This window comes from Lissotriton helveticus, chromosome 10 (genome assembly GCF_964261635.1).
Source record: "Lissotriton helveticus chromosome 10, aLisHel1.1, whole genome shotgun sequence".
Lineage (NCBI taxonomy): Eukaryota > Metazoa > Chordata > Amphibia > Caudata > Salamandridae > Lissotriton > Lissotriton helveticus.
Window position 1 is genome coordinate 1175472600 of NC_136071.1, and position 21999 is coordinate 1175494598.

Here is a 21999-nt window from a genome sequence, read left to right on the forward strand (position 1 = left end):
AAACAAAAAGGTCGGAAAACATAAAAAGGGTAGGTTGGTGAGACAGGCCGCTCTTTACCAAAGAGCAAAAAAACCCTCTGGACCTGGTGTGAAAAACCCAAGGGGCCTGTCAATAGAGAATAAAGCTGATACAGAGGGGGATGTTGTGGTCTCTCTCGAGGGGCCGCTCATAAATGATAACTCCGCTAATCTTTCCAATGCTTCCAAGCCCACTAAACCGGTAACTATCGAAAATATCCTGGAGAATGTAAATAGTCTCTTGATGCCCCTACTAATACAGGTTAAGGAATTGGGGGCGAGGATAGATAAACTTGAACAATCAACCCTTGACGGGTTCCATTCACTCAAAACTACATTTAAACAACTAGCCAGAGCAAGTGGAAACTTAGATATGGGTGTAAAGGGGAAGGAACTATCTCCACAGATAGACCCTAAACCCACAAAATGCTTAAACAAGGCTGAAAGTAGTAGAGTACAAACTCCAGCTCCCAAAATTTCTTCCCCTCCCCTAGTAGGGCCAAAACCTAAGGGACCTCCAGTACATGTAGAGGCTGTTAAAAATATGTCTAAGTCACTTCCACAAAAACAACAACAGACAGCTAGTGGTAAAGTGATAGGCTTTCAAACATCGGGATCACGTGATAAAACCCAAAACCTAGCACCAGGGAAAGTTACTAGACCTGTCCCCCAACCTACAGCCCCAACTACTACCCCATCGGCCAATAGAAATCCAGTACGTCGGATCCCCCCAGTAAACCTCCCGCCAGACTGCCAACCTTTTGTTGCTGTTCTGGTAAATGTACCCCCTCTCAAAGAAGGCCAAATGGAAAACCACCAGTCCCTTAAAAACAAGTGCATCCATTGGCTCAAGTTAAACAAGCCAATCCCTTTGGGTGTGGATGGGGTCATCCTAAGTGTTCGTAGGGTTGAGTGGGTAGGGCAGGGCAAAAAAACTCAGGAGGGGGATTGTATAATAATAAATTTCCAAGACCCTAGAATAGTGCTTTCCATCTGCACTCCAATTGGAAATATGGGGGCTCCGGGGGTTAAAGTAGTAGATTTATCCTACTTTTACCCAAGACAAATTGTTAGTTCAATGGGAGAAAGTTTGCGCCCCCCTAGTTTAGATCAAAATAGGGAGATATGTTGGGTAGGGGCTGCTGGGGATCCAGAGACGAATCCCCTATGGGCACCTGGGTGCCATTGACTGGAGGAGGTTGACCCCTGGCTACGTAGGAATAAAGAATCTGCGAGTAGAGTAGATCTAATAGAAGTACCACCCCCCCAAGCTGGCTCTCTCCCAATCGAAGACTACAGTGAGTTGACAATCTTTAAAGATATCCTCCAAGATTCTTGCCCATTTCGGGCACCCTTGGCGAGGGCCATAGACAGGGATTCTCTTGCGTCCAGCAACTCTTCAGCTGTGACGGACCTAACTTTTAAGGTTTTCAGCTGGAATGTTGCAGGGATTGCAAGAAAGTTGGCTCTACCAGATTTTAACGCCTGGGTGGATGAGCACCCCTTGTGTATCTTCCAAGAGACGTGGAGCTTGGTGCCGGTACACAGGGTGGGTTTTTCTTCCTATTCTGTCCCTGCGCGAGCCTCGGAATCAGGGAGAGGGCGACCGTCGGGCGGCCTACTTATTTGGGTTGCAGCCTCTCTTGACTGCAGTGTAGAGGAGCTTTACACAGGCTGCCCGGACATCCAAAACATCACCCTAACTGACCAAAGGGGAAGACTGATTTTAAATGTTTATAACGTTTATGCCCGTGGGACCAAGGGTGGGAGAAAGTCAACTATAATATCCCTCCTTGAAAAACTCTTAAACAAAACCCCACACAAGATGTGTATACTGGTAGCGGGTGATATGAATTGCACGTTCGAACCTTTGGGCTCGGACATTGCCACTGACCAAGATGAGGAGGATACCAGGTGGGGGGTCCCTGTACTGGACATTCCACCCGTCAGGAGGTGGACAGAAGTGGCGCTTCAGCTATACTCCCTGACCCTTGAATTTAATCTAAGGGCAGTAAATGGGAGGACAATCTCGGACAGGGGAGGGGCCCATACTTACAATAGACCAGGACACACCTCCAGGATAGATTACCTGTTAATAGATGTATATCTATGGAAACACGTGAGGGATATGCTGGTGGTTGCCACGACTGAAAGTGACCACAACTCACTTTCACTAACCTTGGACTATTGGTGGGGACCAGTAAGAAAGGGTGAAAAAAACTTGGTAGCTCTACCCCCCGATGAGTCTGAAGTTTCGCCCTGTGGTAGACGTTTAAAATGGGCCAAATTGGTCCTCTCTGAGGCAAGGGTTGGGGAAATGTTATCCATCCTAAATAATGTGATCTCGACCCTGGGGTCTCCCCTTGAAGGGGTGGGTGGAGTGAGTAGACTTTTTGTTTCCTTAGTGGAGGCCTTGACTAATGTGTTTACCACTGGCTCTAGCAAATTGGGTAACAAGAAATCCAAAAACCTAGAGGACGGATGGTATACCCAAGTATGTAGGTTGAAAAAAGCAAAGTTAGTAGAGGCAGTAAAACATAAATCCCATAGGGACATACAGGAAGCAAGGAAGGCTTACAATCGATCCCTAAAAACGGCCAGGAAAGAGTGGGAAGACAAATACTGGGAAGACCTGCTCCAAGCTAGTAAAAGTAGGGACCCAAGGGCTTTTTGGGATGCTATAGCCAAACGGAATAGGCCTGAGGGAGCCATTAGACCTTGTAACATTGCCCCTCAAAGTTGGGTAAAACACTTTGGGGCTTTATACCTTCCAGCAGAAGGGGAATTGAATGCTAGGACGATCTCCCCACTAGTAACTGAACCCCACATCTATGACCTCTTTACCCCCTTAGAAATTGAAAAAGTAATTGGGTGGGTAGCCCCACGCAAGGCAGCGGGCCCAGACGGCCTTCCGGGGGACCTTATGAGGGCTTACCCAGTGGAGTGGGGAAGGGTTATCGCTGCCCTCCTCAATGACATCATGATGGGAGGGCCAGTACCCGACTCCTGGAAAGGGGCGGTGGTGGTCCCGATTTACAAAAAAGGGTGTAGAGAATCCCCGGGGAACTACCGCCCAATAAGCCTGATAGACTCCACCCAAAAGATAGCAGGTAAAGCTATTCTTGGGAGGATTCTCCATTGGGTGGAGGAGAATAAAATACTATCGGACTTTCAGGCAGGTTTTCGGGCAGGAATGGGGACAATAGAGCAGGTGTTTAGGTTGGCTCTTTTGGGGTGGAAGGTGGTGGAACTGGGCAAGGGCAGTCTTTATTTGGCCTTTATAGACCTGAAGACTGCCTTTGACCTAGTCCCCCGGGAAGAACTATGGAGGGTACTTTATGAGCTGGGTTTACCCCCTTACATCCTGTCCCTTCTTATTAACCTCCATGCCCACACCTTTGCACAGGTCCGCTGGGGAAAAAACGGAGAGCTCACTGAAAAAATACCGGTGTCTAGGGGTGTAAGACAGGGCTGCGTCTTGGCGCCCACCCTATTCTCACTATATGTGAATGGGGTGGTAGAATATCTCCAATTAGAACCAGCCGATACCCCCTGTCTTGGAGGAGTGCGGATCCCCACCCTGCTCTTTGCGGACGACACGCTCTTGATCTCGAAGACCCCACAAGGCCTCCAGAAATTGCTAACCCGCTTCCAGGAATTTTGTGCCGCAAAGGGTTTAGTAATTAATGTGGACAAAACAAAATATTTGGTTCTAAACCCCCCAAAGAAATTGGGCCGCCCACCTATGCTTAACTCTGTTGCCCTAGAGAAAGTATCCGAATTCGACTACCTCGGAATTCGGATAACGGACAAAATGTCGTGGGCACCACATATCGACAAGATGGTCCTTAACCATAAGAGAGTAGGAGGAGCTCTTTTTAGGGAGTTTCGGGCTTCAGCCAGGAGATCGCTTACCCCAGTGATTAATATCTATAAAGCCAAGGTAGTTACATCAGCCTTGTATGGGGCAGAACTGTGGGGACATTGTCGTATGGACACCCTGGCAACAGCTGAGAGCAAGCTTTTAAAATCCATCATTGCCATTCCCCTGAGCACACCGACTACACCAGTGTTGCTGGACACAGGCTGCAAGAGCATCGTAGAGCAAGCCCAACTTCGCCCCCTTCTCTTATGGACGCGAATTTGGAGAGGCGAAGAATTAAAATCCTACGCGGATGGTCTGGGGGAAATAATGAGCTCGGGTGGCTGGGCAAAAATAAGATGGCTGAGAGACACTAAGAAACTATTGGAGAAAATCGGTCTGGGGGATTGCTGGTCATCGCGCTCAGCTCCTCCGAAGGAGGTCGTCAAGAGCCTTTTTTGGAAATGGACGTCGGATCACTTAATTACAAACTCGAAACATTGTAAGTCGACCGCCGCCTTTCTACTAGTTAAAGACATTGTGGTATTCGAGCCTTACTTGGACCTTATTACCCTGCCTTTTGACCGTGCTTTATATTTTAAATTCAGAGTTGGCTCATTACCGCTTGGAGCCGTAGTATCAAATTGGAAATCAACGGCTCATTTGTCCCCTAACTGTGCATGTTGCCCGAGTAGGATAGAGTCCATCTCGCATGTTTTGTTTGAATGTCCGGACTATGCAAAGCCCAGGAGCTTTTGGTTAAAACCCCTTTGCCGAAACATGGGCACACGCAGCTACTTAGTAGCTTTACGCATCCTAATGACGGACACATCCCCCCCAGTTGTGTGTGGAATAGCTAAATTTTTAAAACAGTTTTGGCTTATTCGTTGCAAGACACTGTCAGTAGCGGTTTAATTCCTTTTAGATAAATTATTATGGGCATTTTTGTCCTTTTTATTCCTTTTAAAAAAAAAATGAGTTTCATACTGACTTCTTAAAGTGATGTATCTATTGTATAATGTTAATGTTTGTATTGTATATGTGCTTATAAGATATCTTGCATATCGAATAAAAGCTTATGACTGACATATATATATATATATATATATATATATATATATATATATATATATATATATATATATATATATATATATATATATATATATATATATATATATATATATATATATATATATATATATATATATATATATATATATATATATATATAATCCAACTTGTCTCCAGGTTTACTTTTTATCGTTTTGGGGGGAGACCCCCTTCAACCCACATACTTTAAATGCGTTGTAAAGGCCTGTACATGTTAAAAATATGTGTGGTAAAGGCACTGTGATGTAAAAATTCTGCTTCAAAGACTGGTTCCCTTTTCTCAGTCATGAGCCACCTGGCATTATCTTTGAATGCCAGGGCAGATTAATTCAGCTGGCGTGGCCCGACGGATCACAAATGGCGGTTACTTAACCTGGTGGCGCGGGGTATCTTTCACCAGAGGGGAGTACTCTGGTTAGATCTTTTCGCCATTGTACAGAACATTAGTATTAAAACTTGTATGCACTGGAGTTTCCAAGACTGCCTTTTCTCGGAGAATGGAGCACGGGGCTCCTGAATGCCTTTCTGCTGCTACCACTCCTACCCTGAAATCTGAAGAAGATCAGGAACAAGACATCCTAATGGCTCTGGATAGGGTAAGGAGTGTGTGGTACCCCAGAAATTCAGGGATGAGCATCTGTCTTTCAATCATGTTACCGCTTTGGGAGGACCTCCTGTTGCAGCAGCAGGGCTAGGTCCTGCACCCCAATCTGTGCAGTCTCCACCCCCATGCATGGAGATCAGCTGCGGCAGTTGACTGCCTCCCGAAGTTGTGGATCTCATCCTTGCTGCCAGGTGTACCTCCGCGATGGAAGGATGTTTCACCCTCTCGGTCCTGCAGGGCTTTTTGAACTGAGTGATTCCACAGACCCAGCACCTCGGGAGGGACTGCTGTGGTATCTATTCACAAGGTGAAGAATCTGAGGTTAGAAGTATCCAGTAGATGAACAAGTCGATTACCTTCGATAATGCTCTTTCTGGTGGATACTCCAACCACTGATTCCTCGCCACCCCATCCCCCACCACGCCTCCCCGTCTGTGGAATGGTCTCTTTCCATCTATAAAGGTCCCAAACTAGAGAATCTGCGTCTGAGGTTGTGGACGGTTTCAAGAAATAAACCGACATCAATGCACAGGGGTGGGCATTATTGGCAGCTCAATACTCAACAAGTCAAAAACACCACCTCTCCCGCGTGTGAGCAATGTAGTTTAAATGTTCTGGATCCAGTCTGAGGCTTGGGGATATTCTAGGTGTGAGGAATCTGCGATTAGATAGTGTCCACCAAAGGCAAATAGCATGTGTGTAAATATATATATAAAAACAGATTTATATACTATATATATATATATATATATATATATATATATATATACACACATATATCCGGTATGTTTCTCCCTCCACAGAAAGAGCAGGAGCCCAGGGGGACAGTTCAGAGAGGCTTTATTGAGCAGGCAATTGCTACTGTGGCGGCGAATGCATTTCGGACCTCGCCTTCATCAGCGCCCAACACCGTCTCCATGCATCATCACAGTAGTCCTTTCTCGCTGCCTATGAAGTGCTGCAGGCTGGACCGCTCCTCCCCCGCTGGTGAATGCACACACCTGGTGTAGTCCGTCGTAATCCTTGGACCACAACACCCACAATGCCGTGTTGCAGCAGTGCAGGTTGGTGAAAAATAGCGGGGGTAGATAAGTGAGTTCTTTTTGCGGTCCCCGATATCAGCAGACTTGATGGTACACAGCGCCGATTGTCCGCTCATCTGGTCTCCCCTTATGTCCCCCGATACACATATATATATATATTTATATTTATATACACACACACACATACACTCACGCACGCACTTTTTCCGGGTGTTCATTCTAAAAAGAGAAATTTGAGTTTCCGATATTTAGACAATCAGCGGTTGGATGCTTACTCTTATTCTCCCGCTAGGTGGTGATGTTGCTTCACTTTAGATGCCTCCGTGGCATTCTGTTCACATTCGCCGCTTGTCCCTGTTAATATCGCGTGTCCTCTGCTGCTCTTTTATTTACTCGTTTGTATATTTGTGGAGGTTTATGTAGCGCGAACGTAAGCAATACGAAACTGTCAAATTCTATAAATGAACATACACATAAAGCAACATCAATTACAGAGCAGGCACAATCCATCCTTGCAGGTGAAGCAAATATCCACCAGTGGGAATACACCCTCCGTGGCGAGAATGAGAACACGTAACCTGGATTGACGCGACTCCCCGGGATACATCGATAAAGTCGCCTTTTTCAGGTATGTAAGGCCAGAGGCAGGAGAAAACACGCCGGCCTCTGGAAGGGAGGGAAGGTAAAACGGTGAGGAGGAAAAGCAGCGTTCAGGAGGAGGGAGATGGAGAGAGGAGGGGAGTGTGTTGTGCCCCAAGAGACGCTCGGAAGTTGTAACTCAACTGAATGGCACTCATTGTATCGACCTCAGAAGGATGAAAGGCTGAGTGGACCCGCCCGGATTCGAATCTGTGACTATGAGGTCGTACACAGGCCCTACAGTCGGCGCATTAGTCCACTGCGCCTCCAGACCCGCCCCGGTACAGGTAGAACCCGGGAGGGGGGCAGGGGGCAGATTTGGGTGTCCTTTGAACCCGAGGAGTTTCACCTCCACCTAGGGTGCCGCGGCATCCACACTCCAGTCTGCGCCGGGCACACGCAGGACACTCACAGGCCAGGACTGGGCCCCAGCATCGATGGGTGATGCCCGTTCTCGCCCACGAAGGACCACGCTTCTCCTCTTTGCCCCCCCCCCCCAAACCCCCTAAAGATCTCGCGAATGTCCCAGGATCTGTTTTACGTGTGGGTGTGAATTGTGGCAGGAAATCCACTGACTTGTGTGGGAAACACTGAACGCACCGAAGAATTCACAGCTGTAATTTCCCCCGTTTAGTGTCCCTGCGGTGAAGGCGTTTCCAGCAGCGGGCTTCCCTCCGAGTCCGCAGTTCGTCCAGAAGTCGGAGGGTTTCCATTGCCAGCCAGCGGCAAAGGGGGCCCCTGCTTTACCTGCCACTGCACTGCAAGCCAATGCCTGGACGTCTCAAAGACGGTGAACAATCACAGACTCGTCTCCCAATCTTTGGAATTCAGGAGTGTGATGCCTGTGCTCTGAAGTGAAACACAGGGCTAATGTAGTGGTGGGTGAGGTCTGTGCAGTGGAGGGTGACGTGTTTCCTATAAATAAATGCTTTTTAGAGAATTTAAGATAAACCGGATTAAGGGGAATTCCACCACTGGTATACTGACTGTACAATTTATAGAAGTCAGGGACCAATACAGGTTAGAGCCTGTTCTTGACGTTATTCAGCCACCCCTAGCCAAAAAACGTTATTTGCAATTTAGGCACGGGGTACTACCACTCCGTGCCTTTACAAATAACTGGGGGGTTCACAGACTAAGGGGTGTCCGGTATGTGAGAGCATCTCTGAATCAAACCAACATGTACTGTTTGTTTGTCCGGTATATAAGAAGATCAGACACCGATGGCTGCAACAGGTCTGCCGGAATCTCGGGACAGCTCACTGAGGGGAGGCATACAGGATACTAAAATATGATACCAGCCTCCCTATTGTGTATTCAGTTTCCCAATATTTATTCTCTATGTGGTGTGTTCGTTCAACTGTACTAAAATGTAGTCTGGCCTAATTGGATCCCTTTAAACTTTTAAGCAATTGTTATCCTTTTTTATTATATGAGATGAGTAGTTTTTATTGTTTTATTGAGGCCTTTTAACATTGCACTGTCCAGCATCTTCATTCTGTCTAACAAAACTGTACGAAATGTGCTGCATTTTTTAATGTTCTTTTATGGCCAGATTGGCCGAAATAAAGATATTTTGAATTGATATAAATAAATGTATATTTAAGAGTTGAAAAGCGCTGTCTGGTGACTTGAAGCCACTTTGCAGCGCTGCCCTTTTCCTAGTGATAGGTTCCATTTTCAGGTCTGATTCTGCTGTGTCAATCACTGCCGCTCATCAGGAAGGGTCCTCAGCGGATCCTTACTGCCAGGTCTTGGGAGAGAATGATTGTCCTGTCTAGAAGAGTCATTCGCCCCTTCTCTTTAGAGGGGAGGGGGGGGGGGGTCTCTGGTGTCTGCCAGAGGAGGAAGGCCTCCCCGAGGAGGCTCATATTCAAGTTTCTTTGAAATTGACACGTTTCCTTGGTCCCTTCGGTTTGAAGAGTGGGCAGTAAGAACAGAATTGTTTGACCTCTGTGACCCTGATTAGGTGTCAGGGGTATCCGGGTTATTTCCACGTCCAGGTATACCATGTGTGCTCGGTAAACCACAGCGCGCGCGCGCACCCGCAGTCTCCACGTGTGCGCGCACCCGCAGTCTCCACGTGTGCGCGCACCCGCAGTCTCCACGTGTGTTGTTTTACCAGCCAGTAAATCCACAGGAGGAAATGCCGGCTGGTAAATCAGCACATGCAAGCACTGGCAGATGAGAAGGAAGTGACCTCTACAAACAGGAAACGCATCATATCTACTGTATGCGAGCACTGGATTGGCGCCATCCTCTGCTGGAAGCCGTCGACGTCACCAGTCGGCAGCAGATGGCATACCATCACCTACGCACCTTCATCCGCATGCTGATGGCAGCCATTTTAGAGTTGAGAGTCTAGAACAGTCCTAGGGTCCAGCACCCGCCATTCGCCGTGGACTCTGACTGAACCAGCACCAGTTACTTTAACCCTGGTAAGAAGTCCAAAAAGGGATCCGCCGACCCGGCCCTGAGGGCTAAGAAGAAGGAGCTGAAAGGCAGGAGACATCGGCGAGCCAATGGAGTCCGAGTAACAAAGCTGACGTCATAACTGCAAACATTGCATCACTCTTTCTTAAACCTGCAGTTACAGGCTTTAAAACTCAAGGTTCGCCTAGGTATTTATTTGCAAATGTTGCTCTCCAGTGTTGCAGCAACACGTATGTCTTACGACACACAGATGCAACTATCACCAATGCAGGACCGCTTGCACATCACTAGTCCAAGTGCAACAGGAAAGAGCTAGTTATAAAGCACATCCGCGTTGGCGCAACGGGTGTCTGTCCAGTGGGGCTTTTGTTGTGTAAACACTGCTTAGAATGTTGTTGCTGCTGGCCATCTCTGCCCCCGGTGTCCACAACCAGGTAAGGATCCAAGGTCCCTGTAATGTCCTTCCACCTGGCACCAGTGGTCTGCCCTATGCTAGTGGTACAAGGGCAAGAAGCAGAGTCTCAAAGTCCTCATCAGTGGTCCCTGCCAGCACCACTGGCGTCACTGGGAATGCGAACAGCACTGCTGCAGCGGTCATTGTTCGCATGTCGCAGACCGACTGGAGAAAGCGTGCCGCACACGGTTTTCGCATGCCAAGAGAAGAATACGAATATACTCTGAATCACATAAGAGATGAGGACTTGATTTGGGTGAATTGACCCGGTTGTAGAAGCTAAAGGAACCATACTTCGGAACAAGCGAGAGATCTAACAGAACCCCTGTGTGGGTTGGAATGAACACCACATAAAAAGAGCTTTTACTTGGACAGAACAGCCCTGAGTAAGTCGCGGGATCAAACCCTATAGCGACGAAACACGTGTTGGTTGTGGCCGAGAGAACCAGAATAAAGCGTGAACAAACAAAAGAACAAAGAAAATAATTGTTTTCTATTTATTGTACTATTGTGTTTATATACCACTAAGATGGAAACCGCCATTTTATTTGAAACGTGTGCTAGGGAGTAGAATTTTTTGTTGAGAGCCTTGAGCTTGCCCTGTGGAGTTTGGTGGATCCCCACACATTTTAGCACCGATATTTGACTTGTCTAACAGTAAACAACAAAGTGCAACTCAAACCCTGTGGCGCCACAGACACCTATACGAATAACCACTGCTCGCGCATCCAGGGACTTGAAAGTCCTCAAGCTCTAGAGCCCCTACGTTTTGGTGGCAGAATTAGCCTTTTGCCATCCCCTACAGATGACCTGCTGTCGCCACCTCGGATGGCCACGGTGGCTAGTGCGGCTTTTGCGAGGGCGGTTCACAGAGCTACGACATTTTACAAATACAGCCACCCTCAATCTATTTTGCCCTCTGATCCCTTGCTAGATTTACTCCACCAGGGCACCGTGGAAGTGGAGCCCTTGTTACCTTTTGGCGAGTCCTTGTACGACGCTTTTCTGGCGACTTGGGCGAGGCCCTCTTCGGGGGACCCGGTGGATCGTGCTATTGCACATCGACATCGCCCGGCTCCAGAAGATCCTGTTTGTTTGTTCCCCAACCTAGGGCTCGGGGGCTGGTGATTCAGTCACCTACAATCTTTCTGCCTTCTGCCCCTCCTCTGTTACTCCCTCCCACTTGGGAATCTCGATGGTTGGACTTGTGTGGCCGCCATGTTTTTGCGTCCTCCAGCACAGGCCTTCGATCCCTGAACACGTCTTGCGTGTTTGCACGGGCTACTTCTGCCCTTTGGGACTCGGTCGAGCTCCTCCTTCCCTCTCTTCCGGAGGATCCGCGGACTGACCTGGAATGGTTGATTAATGATGGCTGAGAAATGGCGCAATTTTCCATTCGGTCGGCCATGGACACCATCGATTCGGTGGGTCGAGTTATGGCCCGGTCTGTTGCTCTACGCCGCCATGCCTGGCTTCAAAATGGCTGTTTCCCTGCCAACGTCCAGGAGCGTCTTAGGGATTTGCCCTTTGATAGGGTCACCCTGTTCGACAGGGGAAACGGCCACTACAACGCAGCCGTTTCCACACATAACCATAACCACGCATGCATTACAACGCATGCGTGGTTACCACGAATAGCCTTTATCACGCATATCTTTACTAGGAGATACGTAGTAGAGGCATGTGTGATAAAGTAAAAAAAAAAGGGTGGGGTTTGGGGGGTCTCCCCCCACCCCCCCAAAAAAGTGTGGATTTAAAAAAGGGGGCTTGGCAGGTCCCCTCCACCAAAAAATACACCTGTTTCCGTTGTTTTAAGTAAAAGAAGAGAAAAGATGTGGAGGCAATCAGCGTCGTTAGAGGAAACGGAAAGACACTTCCTCTTCCTCTTTACGACGGGCAACGTCACCTCGGAAGGTCATTGAGAAGAGAGGTAAGGGGGAATAAGGGGGTGGTGTTGCGCAGGGGTACATTTAAAGGGTATAATTTTAGGAGTAATTTGATCCTTTAACATGAAAATGCCATTAACATGCATAGTTTAACAGCGAAAATCGTTGTAAAAGTATGCGTGTAAAAGGCATTTTCGTGGTAAAGGATATGCGTGGTGATGGCACTCTGCTAAGAAATGAGAACAGTTTCTGCTGGTCCTGGGTCACTAGTTAGAGTAGGGGTTCGTTAGGGACTGGGTGGGAGATGGACACTACAGGTGATGGTGTTTTACGGTTAGTTAGAGGCTGGGTGGGAGATGGACAGCACAGCTGATGGTGTTTTAGGGTTAGTTAGAGACTGGGTGGGAGATGGACACCACCGGTGATGGTGTTTTAGGGTTAGTTAGGGGCTCGGTGGGAGGTGGACACCACAGGTGATGGTGTTTTAGGGTTAGTTAGGGACTGGGAGGGAGATGGACAGCACCGGTGATGGTGTTTTAGTGTTAGTTAGAGACTGGGTGGGAGATGGACACCACCGGTGATGGTGTTTTAGGGTTAGTTAGGGGCTCGGTGGGAGGTGGACACCACAGGTGATGGTGTTTTAGGGTTAGTTAGGGACTGGGAGGGAGATGGACAGCACCGGTGATGGTGTTTTAGGGTTAGTTAGGGGCTGGGTGGGAGATGGACACCACAGGTGATGGTGTTTTAGGGTTAGTTAGGGGCTGGGAGGGAGATGGACAGCACCGGTGATGGTGTTTTAGGGTTAGTTAGGGGCTCGGTGGGAGGTGGACACCACAGGTGATGGTGTTTTAGGGTTAGTTAGGCACTGGGTGGGAGATGGACACCACAGGTGATGGTGTTTTAGGGTTAGTTAGAGACTGGGTGGGAGATGGACACCACAGGTGATGGTGTTTTAGGGTTAGTTAGGGGCTCGGTGGGAGGTGGACACCACAGGTGATGGTGTTTTAGGGTTAGTTAGGCACTGGGTGGGAGATGGACACCACAGGTGATGGTGTTTTAGGGTTAGTTAGAGACTGGGTGGGAGATGGACACCACAGGTGATGGTGTTTTAGTGTTAGTTAGAGACTGGGTGGGAGATGGACACCACAGGTGATGGTGTTTTAGTGTTAGTTAGAGACTGGGTGGGAGATGGACACCACAGGTGATGGTGTTTTAGGGTTAGTTAGGGGCTCGGTGGGAGGTGGACACCACAGGTGATGGTGTTTTAGGGTTAGTTAGGGGCTCGGTGGGAGGTGGACACCACAGGTGATGGTGTTTTAGGGTTAGTTAGGCACTGGGTGGGAGATGGACACCACAGGTGATGGTGTTTTAGGGTTAGTTAGGGGCTGGGTGGGAGATGGACACCACAGGTGATGGTGTTTTAGGGTTAGTTAGGGGCTGGGTGGGAGATGGACACCACAGGTGATGGTGTTTTACGGTTAGTTAGGGGCTGGGTGGGAGTTGGACACCACAGGTGATGGTGTTTTAGGGTTAGTTAGGGGCTGGGTGGGAGATGGACAGCACCGGTGATGGTGTTTTAGGGTTAGTTAGGGGCTCGGTGGGAGGTGGACACCACAGGTGATGGTGTTTTAGGGTTAGTAAGGGACTGGGTGGGAGGTGGACACCACAGGTGATGGTGTTTTAGTGTTAGTTAGAGACTGGGTGGGAGATGGACAGCACCGGAGATGGTGTTTTAGGGTTAGTTAGGGGCTGGGTGGGAGTTGGACACCACAGGTGATGGTGTTTTAGGGTTAGTTAGGGGCTCGGTGGGAGATGGACACCACAGGTGATGGTGTTTTAGTGTTAGTTAGAGACTGGGTGGGAGATGGACAGCACCGGTGATGGTGTTTTAGTGTTAGAGACTGGGTGGGAGATGGACAGCACCGGTGATGGTGTTTTAGGGTTAGTTAGGGGCTGGGTGGGAGTTGGACACCACAGGTGATGGTGTTTTAGGGTTAGTTAGGGGCTAGGTGGGAGGTGGACACCACAGGTGATGGTGTTTTAGTGTTAGTTAGAGACTGGGTGGGAGATGGACAGCACCGGTGATGGTGTTTTAGTGTTAGTTAGGGGCTGGGTGGGAGATGGACACCACAGGTGATGGTGTTTTAGGGTTAGTTAGGGGCTCGGTGGGAGGTGGACACCACAGGTGATGGTGTTTTAGGGTTAGTTAGGGGCTCGGTGGGAGGTGGACACCACAGGTGATGGTGTTTTAGGGTTAGTTAGGCACTGGGTGGGAGATGGACACCACAGGTGATGGTGTTTTAGGGTTAGTTAGGGGCTGGGTGGGAGGTGGACACCACAGGTGATGGTGTTTTAGGGTTAGTTAGGGGCTGGGTGGGAGATGGACACCACAGGTGATGGTGTTTTAGGGTTAGTTAGGGGCTGGGTGGGAGATGGACACCACAGGTGATGGTGTTTTACGGTTAGTTAGGGGCTGGGTGGGAGTTGGACACCACAGGTGATGGTGTTTTAGGGTTAGTTAGGGGCTGGGTGGGAGATGGACAGCACCGGTGATGGTGTTTTAGGGTTAGTTAGGGGCTCGGTGGGAGGTGGACACCACAGGTGATGGTGTTTTAGGGTTAGTAAGGGACTGGGTGGGAGATGGACAGCACCGGTGATGGTGTTTTAGGGTTAGTTAGGGGCTCGGTGGGAGGTGGACACCACAGGTGATGGTGTTTTAGGGTTAGTTAGGGGCTGGGTGGGAGATGGACAGCACCGGTGATGGTGTTTTAGGGTTAGTTAGGGGCTCGGTGGGAGGTGGACACCACAGGTGATGGTGTTTTAGGGTTAGTAAGGGACTGGGTGGGAGGTGGACACCACAGGTGATGGTGTTTTAGTGTTAGTTAGAGACTGGGTGGGAGATGGACAGCACCGGTGATGGTGTTTTAGGGTTAGTTAGGGGCTGGGTGGGAGTTGGACACCACAGGTGATGGTGTTTTAGGGTTAGTTAGGGGCTGGGTGGGAGATGGACACCACAGGTGATGGTGTTTTAGGGTTAGTTAGGGGCTCGGTGGGAGGTGGACACCACAGGTGATGGTGTTTTAGGGTTTCTTATTGCAGTATTGCAGTGCCTATTTGAGGATTGTTTTGAAGGTTCATGAGTTTTTTTTGTGTTCACTTGCAAATTTTGATCATTATCGTGTTACTCTTTTTTTCATTAATAAATGTGGTGTTAAAGTTAGGAATGATTGTTGACATGCGCGGCAAGTTGATGCTCATGTTTTTGACCAAGATTTGTACTTATTTTTTTTTTCAATTGTGCACATGTTCTCATTTATATTTTCATACTTGTATGGTACATTTATCCACCATTCATGTTAATAATGCATTTTGGTCGTACTTTGGAGTGGCAACCACATTATCCGAGCACAAAGAGCATTTAGATCCTGTCTTTTGCCTCCCCCCATCACTGACAGTTATGGAAACGTTATTACTGTGTGCAGTTTTTCTGCGTGCGGTGTTTCAAACAGGTTTACCATGCGGTAAATCTACATGTGGAAACACTAGCTATAATGCTGCCTGCAGACATATAGTATGAGGAAAAACTGGCAATCGCGCCGAGTGGAAATAACCCATCCATAAATTTCTGTCTGCCTGGCTCGTTATCAGACCCGGTGTGTTTTGTGTGAACCAGGGTTGAGCAGTCAGATTGGCTTTGCTTGTTCTGAGGCTGCGGTTGAGCACGTGGGGCCAGATGCCCCTAGGTTTGGCTTTGCGATTAACAAATAGCAAATTTTTGCGATTCACTATTTGGTTATCGCAAACACCCAGGTTCTAATGTGTCTTTGTCACATTTTGCTGTTGCAAGTGGGTCGCAAATAGACCTACCTCATTAATATTCATGAGGTAGCTCTCGGTTTGCAACCCATTGGGAATTGTTAAAATCAAAGGGATGGTGGCCTCTTGGGGCGGATGTATGTCCTTACAACGCACGCATGCTTTTTCCACGCATGCCTTTACAACGCAGGTTTTTCAACGCAAGTCGTTACAACGACTTGCGTTGGGGGGCGCTGGATAGTGAATAGTTTAATTTACTATTCCAACTCCAGTCCCCGTGGATAGTGGGGAAGGTTTTGGATTGTAAATTAAACTATTCCCTATCCTACAGCGCCCTCCAGCGCAAGTCGTTGTAACGACTTGCGCTGTAATACCTGCGTTGTAAAGGTACTGCATGGAAAAAGTTTCGTTGTAAAGAATGTTTACCCTTGGGGCCAGCAGACCACCATGTCTGTGATTGCTTTTAAATAAAGCAATGTTTTTTTTATGCAGCCCGTTTTCCTTAAAACAAAACTGGATGAGTTTCAAAAATTAAAAATACAATTTTCTATTAATTTTTTAAGACCAGACAGTGACTTGTGGGACCGCTGTCGGTTCTTAACAAACAGTTTTACTAACATTTGCAATGGGGAAGGCGTTCCTTAGGCACCCCTTTCATTTGCGAACGTGTTGCCACCTACTTGAAGTAGGTGGTAAAATGGGAATGTTTTGTGACCGCATTTCGGTCAAGAAACATTCACACATACCACTGCGATTCAGTATTAGGAAGGGACGCCCTAAACACGCCCCTTCCTAATACTGAATCACAAACCCAATTTGCGATTCAGTGATAGGTCATCAAATCATAAATTGGCCTTTTGTACCATAGGAAAAGGCATTTTTTCGTTTGCAAATGATCCGATTCTACAAATCGGGCCGTTGGAGAACAAAAAAAAACTAGTAAATCTGGCCAATGGAGTGAGTGGTGTTCTTTAATTAGTTCATAATGCTGCAATGTTACTGCTTCCAAGCGCTGAAGGTGAACAGTGTCACTATTACCAAACGTAATAGTATTTAATTTACTGATATCAGAATGATGAAAGGCTAAGTTGGCTTTTTCTCGAGGCGAAATCGTAACCTAATGATCAGACATGGTGGCCACAGCGAGGCAGCAGTAAGTCTAAGCAACTAAGGGCCTTGTGTACTAAAAATGCATTTGGTAAAAGAGGCCGCTAGATGCGCACCAACTTTTAACAAATGCATTCTTGTATTTTGCAAACCATCCTATCTAGTAATAGGTCAGGTAAAAAATACTGAATCGTAGTGGGTCCAAATCGACCGACTTCATAAATATTAATGAGGTAGGTTGCAAATTGCGACCCAGTAAGATTGGCTACAGTCGCATACACGGTGGCTGTAATTGCTTTTAAATAAAGGAATCTTTTTTTCTTTTTTTCAATAATGCCGACAGTTTTCCTGAAAGGACAAAGGGATGCGCTCAAAAAATGTTTTCTGGATCGGTAAATGGGCTTAGTACATTTCACAAAGAGTTTTAGCGTTCACAAACCCGCTGATTTACCAAATACGAGCTTTTTTTTAATCAAAGACCCTTTGTAAATGAGTCCCTAAAATACTTTACATGAATAAATCTTTCTCTGGTAGCTGTTAGTTTGCAGAGTATTGTTGCCCAGGTGTTTCTGTTCTCATTTTCATGGCACCTCTCTGTTCTCATTGCAGGCCAGTATGTGAAGCCCATCAGCTTGTCGGGGAGCACCGTCGGCCTGTCCGAGGCGCAGGACCAGACGGGGTCCCCTCCACTCTCCGCCTCGCGGAAGGACTCCTTCTTCAGCAGCATCTCACGCTCACGATCACAAGGCAAAGCCGCGGGCAAGAGGGACTCGGTGAGTTCACTAGAGTGAGTGCCTAAAGGACTTCCACACAAACCTAGCAACAAAGGAACCAGATTCTGTGCAGCCTGTGGGGAATGGAAGGGATGGGGCTGGTGGGGCTGGTGGGACTGACTGACTGACTGACTGACGCAAACAAGGGGTGGTGGTATGGGGTGTACATTAGTAAGGTACACCATAGGGAGCTAGTGCTTCAAGCACCGGTGTCAAGGCGCTGCTGCTGCATTGTGTTTTTTATTTTTCCCAACTCTAGCTACTGGCTTGAGCTCTAGTTGGTTGAGTCCATATGCTCTGCGCCACGCTTCCAGCGCCTTGAGACCCTCACGGCGAAGTCAGCTAAGAGTCTCGGGGTTATCATAGACACAGAGCTTTCCCTTAAGCCTCAGGTGGGTGCTGGTGTATCATTTTGCATGTTTCAGCTCAGAAAAATAAGGAAAGTTTCCCATCTCCTTACACCTGAAGCCCTGATACAAGTCTTGATTGCCCTGGTGCTCTCCCGCCTGGATTTCTCCAACTCTCTGTACCATGGCCTACCTAAATATCTTCCCCATAGGCTCCAAATTGTGCAGAACTAGGCGGCCAGACTGGCTTATAAAATCCCGAAGTGGCAGTCGGCGAAACCATTACTTCGCAAACTCCATTGGCTGCAGGTTGAACAGAGGGCTGCGTTCAAGATCGGCTGCCTCACATTTAAAGCGGTGTCTGGAACTTCTCCTGCCTTCCTCAAATCCTTAGTCACTCCCTACTGTCCGGCACGCAATCTACGGTCCTCTCATCGCCATCTCTTAGCTGCACCCACAATCAAGCTAAAAAAATGTGGTGACCGTAGATTTGCCTACTTGGCCCCCAAATTTTGGAACCCGCTTTCCCTTCCATTTAAATCTTCCAACTCCCTCCTGGAATTTAGAAAACTCCTGAAAACCAGTCTTTTCACTCAGTCTGCCTAGCTTCCTTTACATCTCTCGGCACCCAATCAGCGCCAGGAAACTTATGGTGACAGAGCGCTATATAAATCTCCATTAAGATAAGATAAGATAAGCTGCGCTATACAAACCCCTGATTGATTGACTGAGCACTTGCCAGTTGAATTTCTGATGCCTGTAGAGCTGTCAAAGGCATGAATAACGTGGGGCTGGGAGGAGGGGGGTGGATACCACTGAACCATTAATGATGCTGTGTTTATTCTTAGCTCTGCTACTCCCAGATAAAACCAGGCTCTCAGCGGCACAGCTTGGCTAACGAGATGCTCTGCTTCGGATGTGTAATCTAGGGTGCCTGCTGAGAGAGACGCATCAAAGGCAGGGAAAGGAGAGCGGACAGGGAGTCCTTGATGGGACATATCCAGACTAGGCGCTAGTCACTGCCATACCAAAGGGATCTTAGAGGGAGCACAGTCACCCCACGGAAGAGCCTCTCTTCATATGCAGGCCTTACGGCATCAGCCACTCTGTGCTGGAGGAGAAGCGCTCCACTTACAAGTGAGACAGAGAGTGACTCAAAGTCCTGACCCCCTCCTGAGTATCACAACGACTGCTCGCAGTAGGTGCACCCCACCCTGCCAAGCCTGCAAAAAGCATAAAAGGGTGCAAAGTTGGGTCGGGCTGATAACCCAAATGGCTCTCAGGCCCCATCACCACGAACCCCTGCTGTCGCTGCAGTCATAACGCTTTGGCTCTATTTGATTTTTATTTGATTTCCTACAAGCCAAAATTGGTGTGGTGTTAGTAGCATCACTTTGGTCCAGGCGAATGCCTAGGTTCTTGACAAGGGACTTGGGGCAGGGGGGACCCCAAGGTCCGTCGGTCACCATTCAGGGGTCCCCAATAGAGGGGCATCTCCAAAGAGCAAGATCTCGGTCTTCCCAACAATAAATTGGAGGAAATTACTTCTCATCCAATTCGAGATAGCCCTCATACCAGAAGAGAAGGCCGACTGTACCGATGGACTAAATTTATCAAAAAGAAACTGTAGCTGCGTATCGTCTGCGTAATCTATGTCTCTTACAGATATATCATTACCAAAGGTAAGTAACTTGTTCATCTGTGCCGTGCATGGGTCCACTAGAAATGCAATATAAATACAAATATGGAAATAATAAAGTGGACGTGTTAAACAGCGTAGAAATGACCACGAGAGGCATGGAAGTCCACCTTTAATAGTATAGCCTTCATGGGGGTGTAGAGTGTATTGAGGGCCTTCACAGCACTCTGCTGCCATTACAGAGTAACTTTTACCTAATAAAATACTATTCAACATACTGTGTGTGCACAGGGAAGGGAAAGCACCCCGCTAAGACTGGTCCTGAGGACAGATTTCACCAGGCTAGGGTCTGATAGTCTTCCATCATTTCAGTCCCATAGTTGAGTGGTTTTATTCTTTATTGTGAGTTTTGAGTTGATTCTTATAGGTGAGTAAAGGGGCTGTAGTACATACTTTTAGTAGCTCTACTTAGGATATTAAGTGGGGTGGTTTATGTGTCCTTTTCAAGAATGACTGTAGGAAGGATGTGGTTGATATTGCTTTGGAGTACGAGTAGAGGTCGTGACTTATTCATTATTCCATCGCAGTGGTTGTGACAAGTTTGTTTTTCCTTCGCAGGACTAGCCGTGGTTGTGACTTGTTCATTATTCCTTCGCAGGACTAGCTGCGACTTGTTCAATATTCTTTTTCAGGAGTAACCGTGGGTGTGACTTGTTCATTATTCCTTAACAGGACTAGCCATGGTTGTGACTTGTTTATTATTCATTCGTAGGACTAGCTGTGACTTGTTTAATATTCCTTTGCGGTACTAACCGTGGGTGTGACTTTTTCATTATTCCTTCGCAGTACTAACCATGGGTGTGACTTGCTCATTATTCCTTCGTAGGACTAGCCGTGGTTGTGACTTGTTCATTATTCCTTCATAGGTCTAGCTGGGACTTGTTCAATATTCCTTTGCAATCCTAACCATGGGTGTGACCTGTTCATTATTCCTTCGCAGTACTAACCATGGGTGTGACTTGCTCATTATTCCTTCGTAGGACTAGCCGTGGTTGTGATTTGTTCATTATTCCTTCATAGGACTAGCTGTGACTTGTTCAATATTCGTTTGCGGTACTGGTGTGACTTTTTCATTATTCCTTCGCAGTACTAACCATGGGTGTGACTTGCTCATTATTCCTTCGTAGGACTACCCGTGGTTGTTACTTGTTTATTATTCCTTTGTACGACTAGCTGTGGTTGTGTCTTGTTCATTATTCCTTCGCAGTACTAGCCATGGTTGTTCATTATTACTTCACAGGACTAGCTGTGGTTGTGTCTTGTTCATTATTCCTTTGTGCCACTAGTCGTGGTTGTGACTTGTTCATTATTCCTTTTTACGACTAGCTGTGGTTAAGACTTGTTAATTATTCCTTTGTACGACTTGCTGTGGAAGTGGCTTGTTCATTATTCCTTTGTATGAGCAGCCGTGGTTGTGACTTGTTCATTATTCCTTTGCAGTACTAGCCATGGCTGTGACTTGTTCATTATTCCTTTGCACGACTAGCCGTGGTTGTGACTTGTCCATTATTCCTTTGTACAACTAGCCGTGGTTGTAACATGTTCATTATTCCTTCGCAGGACTAGCTGTGGTTGTGTCTTGTTCATTATACCTTTGTGCGACGAGCAGTAGTTGTGACTTGTGCAATATTCCTTTGTACGACTAGTCATGGTTGTGACTTGTTCATTAGTCCTTTGTACGACTAGCTGTAGTTGTAACTTGTTCATTATAACTTTGCAGTACTAGATATGGTTGTGGCTTGTTCATTATTCCTTTGTACGACTAGCCGTGGTTGTGACTTGTCCATTATTCCTTTGTACAACTAGCCATGGTTGTGACTTGTTCATTATTCCTTCGCAGGACTAGCTGTGGTTGTGTCTTGTTCATTATTCCTTTGTGCCACTAGTCGTGGTTGTGACTTGTTCATTATTCCTTTTTACGACTAGCTGTGGTTAAGACTTGTTCATTATTCCTTTGTACGACTAGCTGTGGTTGTGGCTTGTTAATTATTCCTTTGTACGAGCAGCCGTGGTTGTGACTTGTTCATTATTACTTCGCAGGACTAGCTGTGGTTGTGTCTTATTCATTATTCCTTTGCAGTACTAGCCATGGCTGTGACTTGTTCATTATTCCTTTGCACGACTAGCCGTGGTTGTGACTTGTCCATTATTCCTTTGTACAACTAGCCGTGGTTGTGACTTGTTCATTATTCCTTCGCAGGACTA

At 47.3% G+C, this 21999-nt stretch overlaps 1 protein-coding gene across 1 annotated transcript in view; it reads left to right on the forward strand.

Moving 5' to 3' along the window:
• TBC1D5 (TBC1 domain family member 5) overlaps positions 1-21999 on the forward strand; it is a 1704599-nt gene that overhangs the window by 1561811 nt on the left and 120789 nt on the right. Inside the window, exon 22 of the mRNA XM_078664018.1 lies at positions 17585-17748. Coding sequence (XP_078520144.1) covers positions 17585-17748 — 164 coding nt within the window. The remainder of the gene's footprint in view (positions 1-17584; positions 17749-21999) is intronic.